General features: G+C 41.4%; 1 protein-coding gene across 5 annotated transcripts in view; it reads right to left on the reverse strand.

The window, feature by feature from the left end:
* CNST (consortin, connexin sorting protein) overlaps positions 1-15,086 on the reverse strand; it is a 37,578-nt gene extending 22,492 nt beyond the window's left edge. For 4 of the 5 annotated variants that reach the window (XM_061549950.1, XM_061549948.1, XM_061549949.1 and 1 more), the window contains exons 1-6: positions 14,994-15,086; positions 12,122-13,155; positions 10,064-10,314; positions 9,538-9,568; positions 5,252-5,338; positions 3,747-3,876 (exon numbers count right to left, since the gene is read on the reverse strand). In XM_061549950.1, the coding sequence (XP_061405934.1) occupies positions 3,747-3,876; positions 5,252-5,338; positions 9,538-9,568; positions 10,064-10,314; positions 12,122-12,680 (1,058 nt within the window). In that variant the 5' untranslated portion in view covers positions 12,681-13,155; positions 14,994-15,086. Of the gene's footprint in view, positions 1-3,746; positions 3,877-5,251; positions 5,339-9,537; positions 9,569-10,063; positions 10,315-12,121; positions 13,156-14,830; positions 14,938-14,993 lie in introns of those variants that run through there. The other variant, XM_061549947.1, reaches the window with a different exon arrangement.
* Between the last annotated feature and the right edge of the window lie 1,075 nt (positions 15,087-16,161).

Below are 16,161 nucleotides of genomic sequence, written 5' to 3' on the forward strand. Positions count from 1 at the left end.
ATAAACATTTAATAATATCATAACACTGTTATACACGCATGCTTTATAGTTGACATATTCCTGAAAAAACTGTATATTCTATTTTAATTAAATGCACGGACACACAAAACCTGATGTGTATGTACATAGTCATATGCTATATTACACTCAGGCTATCATATATGTACAGCACATACACAATGAACACACATAAACGTAAACAAGCAGATGAAAACAAAACTTATACATCGTTGTATATTTATACTACAAGAGGAACAGGCATCTGAAGGCGAGACATTCGGCTACAACCTAGAGCGTTGAACAAATATCAAGAAAGATCTACATGCAGGAAAACATACATACATACATAAAGCCACAACAACAACAATAGCAAATATTCTAACTGACCATAAACAAAATGTTTAAAAAAAAAACACTATCCAAAAGCAGACCGACAATGTGAAGTGTCAACAGTCAAAAAGCAACACACGTTACAAATGAAAAGACGAAACGCAGAATTCTCCCAACGCGCAAACACCGAGGGCTGTAGAGAAGAGAATGGTTCCAAAGTCAACTTGCCACGGCCAAAACAGAAAGCGATGTTTCCAGGGTGGGGGGGGGGGGAGATGGTGGTGGTGGTGGAAGGCGAGGAGGTAGCGGTTGAATGCGCAGGAAAGGCCCCGGAGATGTTCGCCCGATAATAAATCCGCCCGCCCTGCGCCCGTGCGTGCGTTTGGGCAGCAGCTCGGACTGCGGTCGAGCCTTCTAATGGAAAAATCGTTCAGTTTTGTTTATACCGCTAGCTGGCCTTACACCCCCCCCCCCCGCAACCCTAGCCAACCCACTACCATCATCAGCACCCACCCCCTGTCCATCCACAAGCACCACCACCCCTGCCCCCCACAACTCCAACCCTCGTCAACCGCTCGCTGGCCTTACACCCCCCCCACAACCCTAGCCAACCCACTACCATCATCAGCACCCACCCCCTGTCCATCCACAAGCACCCCCCCCCAACTCCAACCCTCGTCAACCTACCACATCCTCGAGGCCATAATTAACTATGTTGCTGCTTGTAACAAGTAAAAATATTGTGCACGTAGGGACTCGCAAACAACATTAAAATCGCAGATTTACCATTTTTCCTTTGGCAGCGGGGTTTTAAAGTCGGATTAAAGTGGGGTTATGGCCAGTTGGTCCTGTCACCAGGACTGTGCACTTTGTATGAGCAATAGGTGGCAGCAGCACAGCAAAAGCCTGTGCCCATGGGCTGCTGTAATATGTAAAAATAATTAATGTTTGATGAAAGATAAGGCCATAAATAATGAAAGGATTAACATACCCGCTCTTTCTGGAGTACAGTGCCTCGTGATGTGGTTGCGTTAATGCGTCGTATAAATCTCAATTGCATTGAAATGTATTAACGTTACGGTCATCAATCGATATAAAGACACGGCTTATAAGCCGGGCACTTGTTCCATGGCACCGAAAGCCCAAGAATCATTTAGTCAGCAACACGACTGGCAACGAGCAATCCTTGTGCACGCAAGTCACAGGAAGCACTGGGTGGTCAACAGGTCACGTGGATATCAAGATAAAGATCAATCTTACATGTGGCGATGTTTAGAAAATACCCCAATTACAAGACATACACTCCAGCAACTGTTAGACAATGCATTAGTGTTGTATAAGTTGGGTCAACATGTTAAAGTAAGCCATTTAATTCATGCTTTCGTGATATGGTCTCTAATATAGTGGAAGCCCAAAAAGTACAGTATTGTTAATCTGTACATGCGACGAATCAATACAGTTATACATTCCACAATCCGGGACGAAGCTGGATTTCTTGGCTATTAACCAATTGTGCCAATCCGGGTTTTTCAGAATACCCACATCATGCTTAATCAGTGTAATTCGGGCTAAGCGATGAGTACTGTTTAGGTTATTTGGAAAACCTGTACATATATGGTGCTCCAATCAGCCTCCCCCACCATAGCAATGGATGTTGTCACAACGCAGCAGCAGCTGCATCGAGTTTTCCCAATGTAGCCAAAAAGTGCCCGATCTGTTAGTCTTTACCTAGAGCAGCTGTTGCGCATTAGAAGTGGAAAGAAGATTCGGTAGTGCTTGCGGAGTGCTGCGAGTGTACACTTGTTTCTTGGCGAACCGGCACCACGCACGGTTGCCTTTTTGGACTCCAAAGCAAAGGGATAATTATTTCAGGCTGACTAAACCTGGTAGAGGGCCCCTCCCGCCCCCCCGCCTTGCTTGGGTGGAAAATGGTAACGTCAAAAAAGTTGAGAGAAAAGAACTGGCCTCAAAGTAAACAAATCTGAATGCGATGTGGTAAAAAGGTAATTAATTCAATGCACGTGACATCAAAAAAGAAATAGGTGGTGTGCGGGATTTTTCTAATCGGAGAGGTGAAGCTCTCGAGTGCAATATGACAATTCATAAAAATAATTGCACTTAAGCACATCGTCAAAAATCCCATGCCTGGAAAATCTACTTTAAAAAAGGCATTGTACTGTACTTTCAACATGCCATGTTAAAGATTTCCAAGTTATGCAAATGACGTTAAACAACTCAGATAAAATATTTAATCTTGATGGAAAAACTTGTTTTAGAATGGATTCTTTCCCCATCATTAAAATGCCATATTTCTAGTCCATTCACAGCTTAAATGTAATATTTATGAACAGGGTGTATTTTTAGAAGTAAAATGACCAAGTAAGCATCTCTGTTGCCAAGTTCTAAAACCACTATTGAAATGATTCACTTTTCGTAAAACTATCTTACATTTTATTTAGGTCCCCCTTGCAAAAACGGTATCTTTTGCTGCCTAGTTGGTTTAAATATTTATAATTACTAGCCCTTTATCAATCCACTGCTGGCTGAAGGCCTCCCCATGTCGTGTCGTCAGTGAAGGTTGTTTGACCATACTTCACCAGCACTAATTATTGTAGATTGAAGTAGGAGGGGGCCACAACCAATTCAGATATGAAACCCACCACGAATATTATCCGTGGCCGGGAATCCTAGCTTGTGTTTTTATCTGATGTGTACAATAAAACAAAGACCCCCCTATAGCTTTAACAGACTGTTGGGGCAAGTGCTGTTAACGAACACCTATGAAGGTTGGCACGGCACATTAGAGGGTGGGTGGCCAGGACCACGCCCGATCGCCTTTGTCTTCCCAGGCGATGTTAACACAACACACCAGGTACTCATTTGAGGCTGAGTCGACCTAAGGGAGGCCAAGGCACAGTTCAGATAATTCGTCACTAATGTTGGCCGTGAGCGGGGATCGTACTTGGGTCGCCGGGTTTGGAGCGAAGCGCGCTAACCGCGACACTACTGCTCCCCACTATGCATACAAAAAGACACACATACAGCAACCCTCTTCTTGGTTCTTTCGGTAAAGTCACGTAGAAGGAAAAAATAAAATAATGAAACTAAAACATAATAAAATACAATTCTCACGACGTTTCGGCCACAACGCAAGCAGCCGTCCTTAGGTGAAGAACAGGTCTGTCGGAAAGACAGCGTCTGAATGCGCTGTGGCCGAAAAGTCGTGAGAATTGTATTTTATTATATTTTAGTTTCATTATTTTATTATTTCCCTTCTACGTGACTTTACCGAAAGAACCAAGAAGATGAATCCCTGCAGTCATGAAAGCTTTACATCGAAATTTACAACAACCCTGTGAATGCTGCGTGAATGGGCTGTTCAGAAATACAACTCTGAAAAATAACGATGGACTTACCGGCGATGAGATCGACACGCAGCAAGAAGTCCCTCAAATTCGTTCTCCGGCAGAGTCGGGAGAGAGCTGCCAGGTGCTCCACCCGCACCACTTCTCCGAGCTGCCTCTCCCAGCTCCTTCCTTGCATCCTCTATATTAAATGGCAAACCAACAAAAATGTTTTGCGAACAGCCACTGTACTCGTTATAACATGTTTAAAAAGCGTATCGTAAACTTAACAAAGCGGCATCGGCAATCAACAGCTGTATACTATAATGGTAATTTGAATTATTCGAAAGTCCCAAGTAGCAGCATCGTTGAAAAGTTTTGTAAGCATTTTATTGCAGTGATATATATAGTAGATCAATTATAAGTGATTATTTATAGCCAACATGTAATATTACACCAGTGAAACTTCTCTTATCCGTGTAAACATGGGAGGCACAATTAGCAGATACTATTATCTACCCCTATTCATGCAAAAATGCAACACCACGTTTGAGGGAATATTATTAATATATAAAACACAGTTGAATTTGATGTGCCTTTCAGATAATTCTTCCTCTTATTTGTTAAAAGACATGGACAATCGGATACATGCAGTACTGCCAGGAGACTACTTCGGATTGATTGCTATCCAGTAAATTAAATGCAGACAACTGGATGAATCTGTCACCATTTTCGGGGGATTCTTGTCCACAAATAAAGTGGATAGCAGAATGCAGTTAGTGCTTCCTGTAGACACTCCTGTGTGACTTATGTGCAAGGCAACAGCAGCGATAGGATGAAGTTCCCGCCACCTCGGCTTGACCCTTTTTTATCCATAAAAAGATGCGGACAATATGAAGAATACATCTGCGGATAAATTTATTTTTAAAATATTGATTATGGCAATGGATAATAGATTTGACGGGAAAACAAGGCAGGGTGGACTATATTACTTGTATCGGTAGAAGTTTTAGCAGCAGCAGCAATAATACCAGGAAGTGTCACAGTGGTAGTACTGGCATAATTGATGAAAGAGGTAACTGTAAAAGTGACACGAGCGTTATAAGTGGATGTTACGAGTAGACGGTAAAGGTACAGCCCTGCAACTGCTTGCTCACACCACTGCTAGTGGAAGGGGCTCCATGAGAGGAAGCTGTACATAAGGTTATTTGGCCTACTCTTCCATGCTAGCAAGATACTTTGGAATTGTTGGCAGTACTCACACTCTACTCAATCGCACGGTATGCGAACCGTTAAACCATGGCAGTATTTGGTGGTAATAGTAGCGGTGATCGCATAAGTGGGATTTGCAGTAGGAATGTTTTTTTGTTTTTCAAAAGCGGGTATTGTAGTACAATACTGCAGTTGCGATAGAGGTTTTAAAGGTATCCGTAGAAGTAGTAGTAGCAATAACAACAGGAGTACCGCTATTTTTATAGTCATTGGCAATTTCAAACGATCGGGGTTACAGAGTGGGCTACTGGCACGGTTTCAATATTGTTTGCGAGGGAGGGCGGGTGGTCGGATGCGCTCGTTACCCCAGCATTGGAGCGTGGTGGTCAGCCCTTGCAGCGCACGCTGCAGCCACAGACGTTCCGCCTCAATGAATCGAATGGCCTCGTCGTCTGATCGCAGCAACGGTCAAGGACACAGCTTGTGGTGGGGGCGGGGGTGAGGGTGGGGACCCTGTTGCAGAACAATGTGGGCTCGTGTGACCGTGTGTTCAGAGATCAGCAGGTCGACCCAAAAACTTGCGCACAGAAAACCAACATCATGCTACATAATTACTCGGCGGTACTAGGACTTGTTAATGGTTCTGTTGATAATGCCTTGAGTAATTCACCAATACCGGATAAATAAAATACATCCCATTTGAGAATTGCTTTATTTGAACTATTATCTATTAATTACAAAAATGTTTGCTTTACTCGCTTGTCCATAACATATCTTGCCAGTGATTTAATTCTATGTTGAATCCACTGCATATGCAGTGATAACACTGTAACATTTTTAAAAATATTTTTGTTCCCGGGTAGTGTTATTTTCTAATTGCTTTTATAATCAATGTAGAGTTGATTCTGTTAATTTTAGGCATTTAAAAACATATAAACTGCAATTGACTTAATGGCCTGGAATTTCCGAGCATGAGTAATAATGCATTTGAGAATATGCAATGCTATTTTTATAATTTATCTCCTGATTATTGAGAAGGTACCATCTGTCATGTGACCTCACATTTTAGCATAACCGCTCAATAAATTAGGTGTCAGATATGTCCTGGCTTAAGTGGAATGTAACGATTGTTTTAGAGATAAAACTTAATTTCTTACACGTGTGATACATGCATATAATCGTGTGCTTAAAAGTACACGTTAAATAAACATTGTTTGCAAATGTTACTGTTTAGAATAGCAAAATGAAAGAGTAAAAGACAACATACAAGACAGGGAATATAAATGAAGCAGAAAATGAAACTTAAAAAATCAAATCTAGAGTAAGATCGTAACCCAATTTCAAGACAGTTTGTAGAATCGTGGATTTGGTGAATCACTGCATATCTGCTTAACTTTACAAATATGCAAACGAGCACCCAGAAATATCAATGGTCAAGTTGTTTACTACTTTCTTTTAAAAGACAAACCAAATAACATATGTGATGGCAGCAAAGCAAACATATACATTTTTATTGTCTTTTTTTCTCTCCAAGTTTATTAAATTGTGTGATTTATTCCATGTCACGAAACTATTTGTTCAGAACTCACAGAACAGTACATTCATTGATGGACATCTGTGAAATATATAGCTTCATAGCTGGATAAATAAAGATTTTGACCTTGTGTTAGAGAACAACCCATGGAAGGTGATATCACATAACTACTTCTGAGATCCCTAACAGTGATATTTTACCCACACTAGGGGCACTGCACTTTCCCCCATGCACTAACATGACATTTTTAAAAAATTTAATGAGCGTGGCAGGTGAGCAGTGTTACCTACGTTACACAATGCATAAACTGGAAAGATTCCTCCACTGGAATTTTAATCCAATCAGAGGTCAATTAGAAAATTCCTTCAGTTTTATAGACTCTGTATTTTCTTACCCCTGCCTCAGTCTCCAACCTCATCTCATATCCCACCTCCTCTCCATGCCCTCTGTTAAATAATCCATATAATTGTCTCTATACCCCCAACTTGAACTGTCACTTGAGGTTGCTCTTCTCCTTCCTGCCATGCTGCCACTGTTTATAACATCCTCCTCTCGCCATTCTCATCGTTGAATCCCTCCCCTTGTTGAAATTGAGGCTGAAGCAGTCTTTCCTCCGCACCATTCAATAGCTGACCCAACCCATGCATTGCTGATCCTGGAATAACTCGACACAACTCCGGTCATGTTGCAACGTGTTGCTCTGTAGGTGCAGGCTGTCCACTCTGTCCACTCCCACTATGTACCCCTCCCTTCCCTCTGCGGTCAGAGGGAAGCAATTCTAAGTTGTTGTACATTTTGAACACCACCCCGCCATGTTTATTTTACGTAATATCTATTTTTGTTGTAATTTTCTGCCTTGATTTTAAAAACTAAATACAAGTGCCAGAGTAGACCTCTGCAAGAGATGCCATTATATCGGCGTGCACCTCTTCTGCACTGACCCCATTAAGTCACAAGCATTTTCCAAGAGTGGCCAAGTTGAAAGTGGACAACTCCCTTCACAAAATGAGCTGATCCGCTCAAATAATGCAGGCTACATTTGACAGGCAGACTGCCATGGGAATCCGAGCTAAGTTTACTCTTCCAATGGGTGAACTGGGCCAGCCCAATTCCAAATGTGCATGTAAACAAAACGTATTACTCTCCATCACGAAAGTGAATAATTATTTATGCATTACATTTTGTTTTTCCTTCCCCCATGTAAACTCTCCACCATCACCACCCCCCCATATTTTTCTGACCTTCCTACCTTCGCCTACTTACAATCTGCAAAATGTCCCAAAATAGAATGTATTCACAGAGGCTTTAAATCTCAAACTGTCTAGCATTTTACGAACAATTCAAACAAAGGTTGTAAGGTACTCAAAGACCAAAATACCAAGAAAAATGAATTAGAATGTGTTCTCCTGTAGTGCTTAATGTCCCTCTGCCCGACTTTTCATTTTGTGAACCAAGCCCACGCTGCTCTCAATCTGGCACAAGCGGAGAGGAAAGGATATCGTGAGCTTGGATGACTACAGTGTGCCGAGTCAGCCAAACGGTCATGCTTAGTCCTGCCAAAACACACATTTTGCCCTCATACTTTTTAGACAGGGAGCGGCACTGGACCATTTTTGGAGCTTCTTCATGTTAATGTTGTCGCTACTGTAATTAGCCGTCAAACGAAGACTCGAGAAAGCAGAATTTTCAAACACCGGTGAAAAATACCGACTATGGACATAGTAACGGGGTGTAACGATGCACAGATTCAGTGATTAAAATCGATTCTCATTCTAATGAAAAAAATATCCCATCACATGAGAATATATTATTTTCTACTTGGTTGTAATTAAGACTCATGACCCCTGCAGCCTCCAGAACCATTATAATGATAATTGTTTTTTTACCCTTTTATCTGGCAACAAAACTGACAGTAAAAAAACAATTATCATATGTTGTTACTGGCAAATGAGGTTCCAATGGTGTAAACCATTATAATGTATGACTATGATAAAAACATTTTTTTCATAAAATCGTGAAATTCTATCGAATCTCAAGGGGAGCGAGTCATCTGGAGGTAAGCGTGCAATTGAAAATGCCAAAAAAAAGTGGTCAATTAAAATAATGAAGTGATACGTTTGCAGGATATGAAATGCTGTACTTCTGTAAATTGTGTTCGGAGTTGATATTTATGAGAGACGGTGGCTGCATGTATTATATTTTATTAACCCAAACGTTGCCAGGTGGTTCAATAGTCAGAATGCAGAGGTAGCACTGATAAGATCCTGGGTTTTAATCTAGACAGTTGCCTGTAATTAAACTGGGTTCTCAAATGAAGTTGATGTTCTCAATTTAGTAACCAACGATTGCACACACACATACACAAAAAAACACGTAACATTTGGTTTTGAACAGTTTGAGTGCCATGCGGAAAAAAATACTCTACGATAGTATGGCGGGTGAGAAAGTTCTGACCCCTGGTATGGACAAAAGGTCACTGAGACTTCAGAAGTAGTTCTGTAATATCACATTCCGTGGATCGTTCTCTACCATGGGGCGATGCACTGCTCTGAGAGCTCCAAATGAATTAGCTTTCTCATGACATGCAATTTGGATCAAATTAGAGTAAAAGATAAATACAAATTCAACTAGAACTAATAAATTACTGCCCTAACCTTTATCAAACCACACTCATCCCGAGGTATACATGGTTAATGTCTTGGCTTATGTGCTGTAAACATGACAGTTTTCACATTTCTGTCCATTTTCCTACTCTAGCAGGATTCATTTGTAATTCTTTGCAACATAAGCAAGATTACTGCTAGCTGCATTAACGCTTAGCAAATTAAAATAAATAAGGCACAAGACCGGAATTTTGCACACTGAATATGCTTTCCATTTCATAATGTTCGTATCAAGAGATAAGCACATTTGACCTGAGGCTTATTTTCTTTATGCTTAGCCTGTGTGCTTGCACAGGCTTGCCGTTATTAGAGTCATGCCCTTCTACAGTTAGCCGCATAACATGCAGGAGAGTGTCAACATGATGACGGAGTTCAATGTGCTGCAAAGTGTGGCAAGCCAACAATGGCTTGAATGGAAATGTTTCGTAGAGTGAGGATGGCGAATAAAGGATACACTCTTGCTTCTGGGCATAAACTTCAGCGATCTGCAAGAAAACGTTAGTGGCACCTGGTCAACAACTTGTTTAGACTAACATAATCACAGTTGAGAAGCTTGCCTCTGCTGAACTTAGGACAGAATCCATAAAGTGTGACTCAGAGCTTTGATGCTAATCTGAACTGAACCATGTTCCATACACTGAACACAACAATCAATACACCATCATGTGAGTGCAAAGTTTTAAAATTGTAACTTATAAACAGCACAAAATAGTGCTGTTCATTGGACACAAAAATACATTTTGTCTAGAACAGTTAACCAAACCGCATAAAGCAATTATTTACGCATTGCTAATAAAAGCCTCAACTAATAATGCATCTTGTGAACCATTTCAAATTTACAGAAAGAAATCTATTATTGATTTATATGTGGAACAAACAACAGTGCTCAAATGGGCAGCCTGCTTGCCAAGCGATCCGTCTGCTCTGCCAAAACGAGTTCAAGGGTCAAATGTGAAGGTTTTTCTTCGCACTTGAGTTACCTGGTGGACGCGTTGCGGAAGAGCAAAATTGTCGGCAGCAGACTGCGTCACCCCTCTCAGTCCAGTGAGCAAACACTGCAGGGCGCCGCCTGTGTCCTCCTGTGCCGACACCCCACACCCCTCCATCTCACTTCCTCGATGCGTGGCCGCCGCCTCCACATTGCCGTCTACTTTATCATCACGCTGGGCCTTTCCACTGGAACTTAAGTCTTTGTTGTCGAGCCTTGGTTGTCCACCAGCTACTGCTGCGCCTGATAACGAGAGAGACAAAAGGTTTCATAGGTGAAGAGAATAACCTGAACAAAGTGAGGCTCGCACGCTATGCTATTTAATATTTACATAATGTATGCAGAGCATTCGGAAAGCGTGATTCATGAATAATGTATACGCTTCACTCATCTAAAGTGGTCAAAAAGAGTTCGTGACAGCAACTAACTTATGTTGAATAAAAGATTTACACAAAGGATGAACACGGAGTTATAAAAACTGGCTAGTCAACAATCTTGACTGTACCTTAAAAAAACAACACCTTCACACTCCTAACCCACACCCATAAACACTTATAAGTACTTTAATTACCGATAATCATTTCTTTTATTAACCGATATTATAAAGGGTTAGAGTACATATTCATAAAAGCCAAGGTCTTCTTAACAAAGCTGTGCTTTTCATTTTTAAGTTGGAAACAGATTATTTATCTATTGCAACTCTTTTCGCTTCTGGTCTCTAAAGAGCCGCAATGGAATACCCTCCCTTATGTGTCAATACAAACAGTACACGTGAGTGTGCATTAGAATACAATTTAGCTTCATATAATCAAAATATAAGCATATCTCAAGATACTGTGGAGATCAATTCCAAATCGGGGTTAAGGAGATACAAGAGGAGGAACTTTTATTTATTTCAAAGATATTTTTTTTAGGACGAGGAAAATAAGGGCAAGGAATGAAGAGCACAGATGGCTGAAGGAAATTAAGTTCCAGACTATGGGGGCAGCAGAGAAGATCAACGTCCCATTGAAAAAAGTATGACCGGGGAGGCTTTGACAGGTCTTGCTTGCTGGAGCAGAGAGTAGGTGGAGGATACGACGAAGGTCAAATAGAAGAGGTAAGCAGGGACAAGTCCATGGAACCTTTTTACGACGGAGAAGTGTGATTTTGAAATGTATGCATCTTTGTATTTGGATTTGGAGCCAGTTTGGATTTTGAACCGGAGCATGGCTGCAGCATTTTAAATAATTGGGAATTTATAAATGAGGACTTGGGGAGGGTGAAGTTAGTGTAATTGATTCAGGGTCTCAGATGTAGCTGGAATAAGGAAATGGTGAATGCAGGACATGTTGTGCAGATGAAGATATGAGATCCTCCAGATTTGAGATATGTGGGAAGAAATCAGGAGCTCAGGATCAATGACAACTTTAAGTTTCTGCACACTCTTTGCAGGTTAGAGTTTAGGAATTTGGTAGGTGCACGCTGAAACTGGATTTTTTTGACAATTATGACCGTTTTTCCTGTAAGGAATATCTCGGATGTGTCAACATTTACCTTGATAACGTTAAAACTAATGCAGATGAGATCGTGGCAAGAAAGAAGAGCAGTGGACAGTGCGGTTGTGTTCATAGGAGTCTATAGCAATATACAGCTAAGTGTGGTCTGAAAAAATTTGTGGACAAAATTAAAACTGGACATAATTTTGCCAAGTGATAGAAGGTATAATGAAAACAGCAAAGAGCCAAGATTGAAACCACAGCACAGAGGTTTCATTACAAATCTATATCTGCAATATAGCTAATAAAAAAGCACAACTACACATTCCACGTAAGCTTATAGTCCATCCGCAACACAATTATTCTACAACGTGGTGTTTAATTGACCACCGATAAATTGTGGACTTAGTGAACCCCCAATCAAGTTGAAACACACATTTCTAAATTAATTGGAGCACTTAAACTAAAGCACCACCTAGCCAATGCAGTGATTACGCATACATACAATACACATACATTTCATGTAATAATCACAATTCACTTCCATCAATTACATGTTTAGGTGATCTAACCTGAGAGATCAGCGCTCGCAGCCACTGGCCCAACGGAGGTAGTAGCACCATCGCCACCAGCGACAGGGTCACCGTTCGCACGAGACGTGGCGTCGCTTGCAGGAGCTTCAGGCGAGCACTCGCTGGCCGCCTCCGCAAGCAGGGCCTCCACGTCTGCGCTGCTACAAATGCTTGCCAGGCTGTGGCTGCTGGCACTAATGCTGGCCAACCCAGACTCTTCCTCCTCATCCTCCATCTTCATGCTATCACTGCCATCATCTTCTACGGCATCAAACCCAAGCACCACACTGTCGATTGGAAAGCTCATGGTGCTGCTACTGTTGTTGTTAAGGAGGTCGTCAGGTCCTCTTTTTACATCGACCTGATACTGGGAGGCCTTTAAAGCCATGCCAGAGTCCTCCGTACCAACAGGTGCTTCCACAGACAGGACGCTTTTCTGAACATCATTCTGATTTATGTCGTCAGCAGGTTGGATAGCCTTGATTTGTTCTAAACGTCCTTTTTTGCCCTTTGATGACTTAATTTTGGATTCCACATTTTTCTTGTCTTGGGCTTCCATTTCAAACTTTATTTTCTAGCTATTTTAGTAAAGTAGCTTGTTCAATAACAGCTTACAAAGTCAGAGTTATATAATATTTTTACTATTTTTGTCTCAATTCAATTATGGGATAATAAAATCAGCGAAATATTTCAACAAATAAATATATAGCATATTTTAGATTTACAAAATTTTATTTGGCTTTGCAATTGCCTGTAATATGTTCAAATCAATGAGTTGAAAAACAAAATCATTAGCATTTTAAATCCAGAAAATAAGTTTCAGGAGGGTAATGAGTATAACTCACACCTCCAGTACACAGTGGCAAAATTTCATTTTGAAAGTTCTGTTAAATACAGCAAAATGCTGACCATTCGGCATAGTGTCCAAGGAGGTTGAAATAAAAAGGCTGACTCCATTTGATGAAGGTTCTTTGAATGGGCATTTCAAAGGAATTTTGTGAAGATCTCAGCACTGGAATTTATGATGAAACCGCCTGTAACATGAAAGGAAAAAGCGAAAAACAAATTGTCATATGATGTTTTTTAAACAACACAGTGATTTCCCCCCCCCCCCCCCCATATCAGCCTTCTGTAATATGCAATTGAGGCTGGTTGCATTAAACACCTTACGTGGAATTCCACTTGGTTTGTATATTTATTATTGGTGAAAAAAATGCGTTTAAAAGGCATCCCCCATCCCTCACCTTAATGCATGGGACCAAGAAAACACGTATCAGGACGTAAAAATAAAGACCATAAATAATATAATGCAATACTAAACACAAATCAGGATCATTACAATGACACACTGCAGATAACCACAACAGCACTTAATTCGTGCAGCGAAGCGGTACAAGATTAATATTTTGCAGTGCATAGCAAGAAAACACAAAATTATCTCTGGAGGGTTGATGGTCATGGTAACACTGTAAACAAATATTTAGGAATAACAATGATGAATTACAGCCCTTTCTAAATCGACTGCTGGATGAAGGCATCCCCAAGTTGTGTCGGCCTTGGGGAATGATTAACGCTGGTAGGTGCAGTTTTAAGCTAATACATAACGTGATATACTCTTATTCTTGGTTCTTTCGGTAAAGTCACGTAAAAGGGAAATAATAAAATAATATTAATATAAAACAATACTCTTGCTATACTCTTGCTATATACTCTGTTTATGCAAAATACCCTTTCCATAGAAGACATCGTGTCTTTGACTCGATCAATGGGCATTTGGTTTACAGTTTTAAGGGATTATTTTTCCGAATGTTTTGTCAATCATACCTTATGCCGACTGCATTTATGTACACGCCGTATTTGAAAACAATATTTGTAAAGAACCAATTTCCACAAACACCAAAAACTCCAACGTTCATCAATAACACCGCCTTCAGAGGGGACGTATAATCGGCGACGTTTCAGGCAATGGCCCTTGTTAAAAGCACATAAATTACCAGACAGCATTGCAAATATATCGTGTAAGTAATGAAATACCCAACAATCGTAGCACGGTTGGCTACGTACGGTGCGAACGAAGTTAAACATACATCCAATGCAGGAGTATTAAACATGATGGTTAAATGCGAACCTTATCAGTGCCCTACCTTATTACAGATCAATTCAGACCTTACTGGCCACCCCGTGCCCTTATAAATCGCAACGTTTATCCTACAAAGCCCCATCACAAAGGAGAAACACAAATAGACAATACAAAATGTTGCCCGTATTGAAACGTCTTTACGCCGTATGGAGCTAGCTAAATTTATCTGTACAAGAATACGTGGTAAACCGTATGGATCGATAGGTATGTGAATGACGCGTAAGTCATCGTGGAGATATATATATTTTTAAACACGGCAAAGCATGAGATTAACCTTAAACATTTTTATTGGGGGGGCCTTCAACTGCAAGGGCCTACAACACAACGTCGGGACTTGACCCCTCCTCGCCTAGTTCCGCTACCGAAACCGGTGGCGTTTCGCCGGTTCGGTCTCCTAGGAAAATCGAAGGCTCCCGACAAACTCAAGTCGTGGGTCGTCAACGTATTAATTTGCGTTTCCCTTCACCCACACGCGGCCTTTTTAATACCTTCAAATTGCTGTTTTATTGTTAAACAAAACATCAATTATCGAATGTTTATTTACACGTCCGACACGGCATTAAACTTACAAGGTTTGATTATTTGTGCCTCGCCCCACCCCCCTTGATGCACAGCACGACACAGCAAAGCACTCTCAAATAAAATCGTGTTTTGTTTAAAATTAAATAAAATCAAATAAACACGTGAAGTTCTCTCAAAGACAAGTCACTGCAACTACTCGTCTTTACATACCCAAGCTTGACAGCGACTCGAGATGGATTTGAACGCAGTCGTCGGGTTTAAGAGCCGCATCAGCGTAATATTACATCACAGGACACGTTGACCGGCTAAGGAATGATGCCCTCACCTGGTTTAAAAGGCACAGAGATGTTTTAAATATACAATCACACTGCGGAATTATATTAATCTTATCGCATATTACAGCCAGCTATGGCTGCAGGGTATTTTGGTGGTACATGTTGTTTATGTCGTTTATTGTGAACATTCCGTCACAGTTCCTATGATCACTGTTACATTTGCTTTCATGGCTTTATTTTGGTGATTTCGAAAAGTTTTTTGGTTTGGCCATGTTTGTTTGTGGTAGTACAGAGTTAGACTGATGGCCTTAATCTAAGTTGTCTTGTGGTTGTTGTTGTTACTCTTAGGTTTTATCGGTAAAGTCACGTAGGTAAGCTTCAAATCTAGAATTAGTTGTTATTTGACTTGCATCCCACTGGGATTTTTGCACAGCGTTGATGTACGGTGGGTTTTCTGCAATATTTTGCTGTTTTTTCTTGGCTTTTCTGTTTGCACATAGTCACATAATTACTTTAAGATGTTTTCTTGTTCATGTTTTTGTTTTTTGTTTGTTGCGGTTGCACCCGATTCAAGAGCCGAATGGCTCACAGGGCTATACCTAATCAATGAACTTGAACCAACATCCAATTGTCCTGCCTGGTTTTATTTTTAACGAGACTTAACTACCCGGCTTCGCCCAGGACTTGGATTCACCACGCACGGCCGCCTTTGTCTCCCCAGTGGCGATGTTCACACGCCACAACAGTTACTCGTTTGAGGCTGAGTCGACCTAGGGGAGGGCCCAGGACCGGTTCAAATAATCGTCACCGGCCGTGAGCGGGAATCGAACTCGGGCCGCCGGGTTCGATTACGCAATCGCTGCCCCGCCCCCCTTACCACCACACACAAGCTAAAGACAAAGATCCCCCGTGTAGCCTGTGAGACTGTAGGGGGCAAGTGCTGTTAGCGAGCACCTATGAAGGCCGGCACGGCACACGAGGGGGTGGGTGGTCAGCACCACGCCCGGTGATGGTAGATGTTTCTCTCTCTCTATCTCTCTACTTTGGCACCACGGGGGGTCCCACGTTGGTTTGCCCAACGCAGACGCCACGTGGCGGTGGCG

The sequence above is a fragment of the Lethenteron reissneri genome, chromosome 11 (assembly GCF_015708825.2).
Source record: "Lethenteron reissneri isolate LAM-NWPU_2019-01 chromosome 11, ASM1570882v1, whole genome shotgun sequence".
NCBI classification, from domain to species: Eukaryota; Metazoa; Chordata; class Hyperoartia; order Petromyzontiformes; family Petromyzontidae; genus Lethenteron; species Lethenteron reissneri.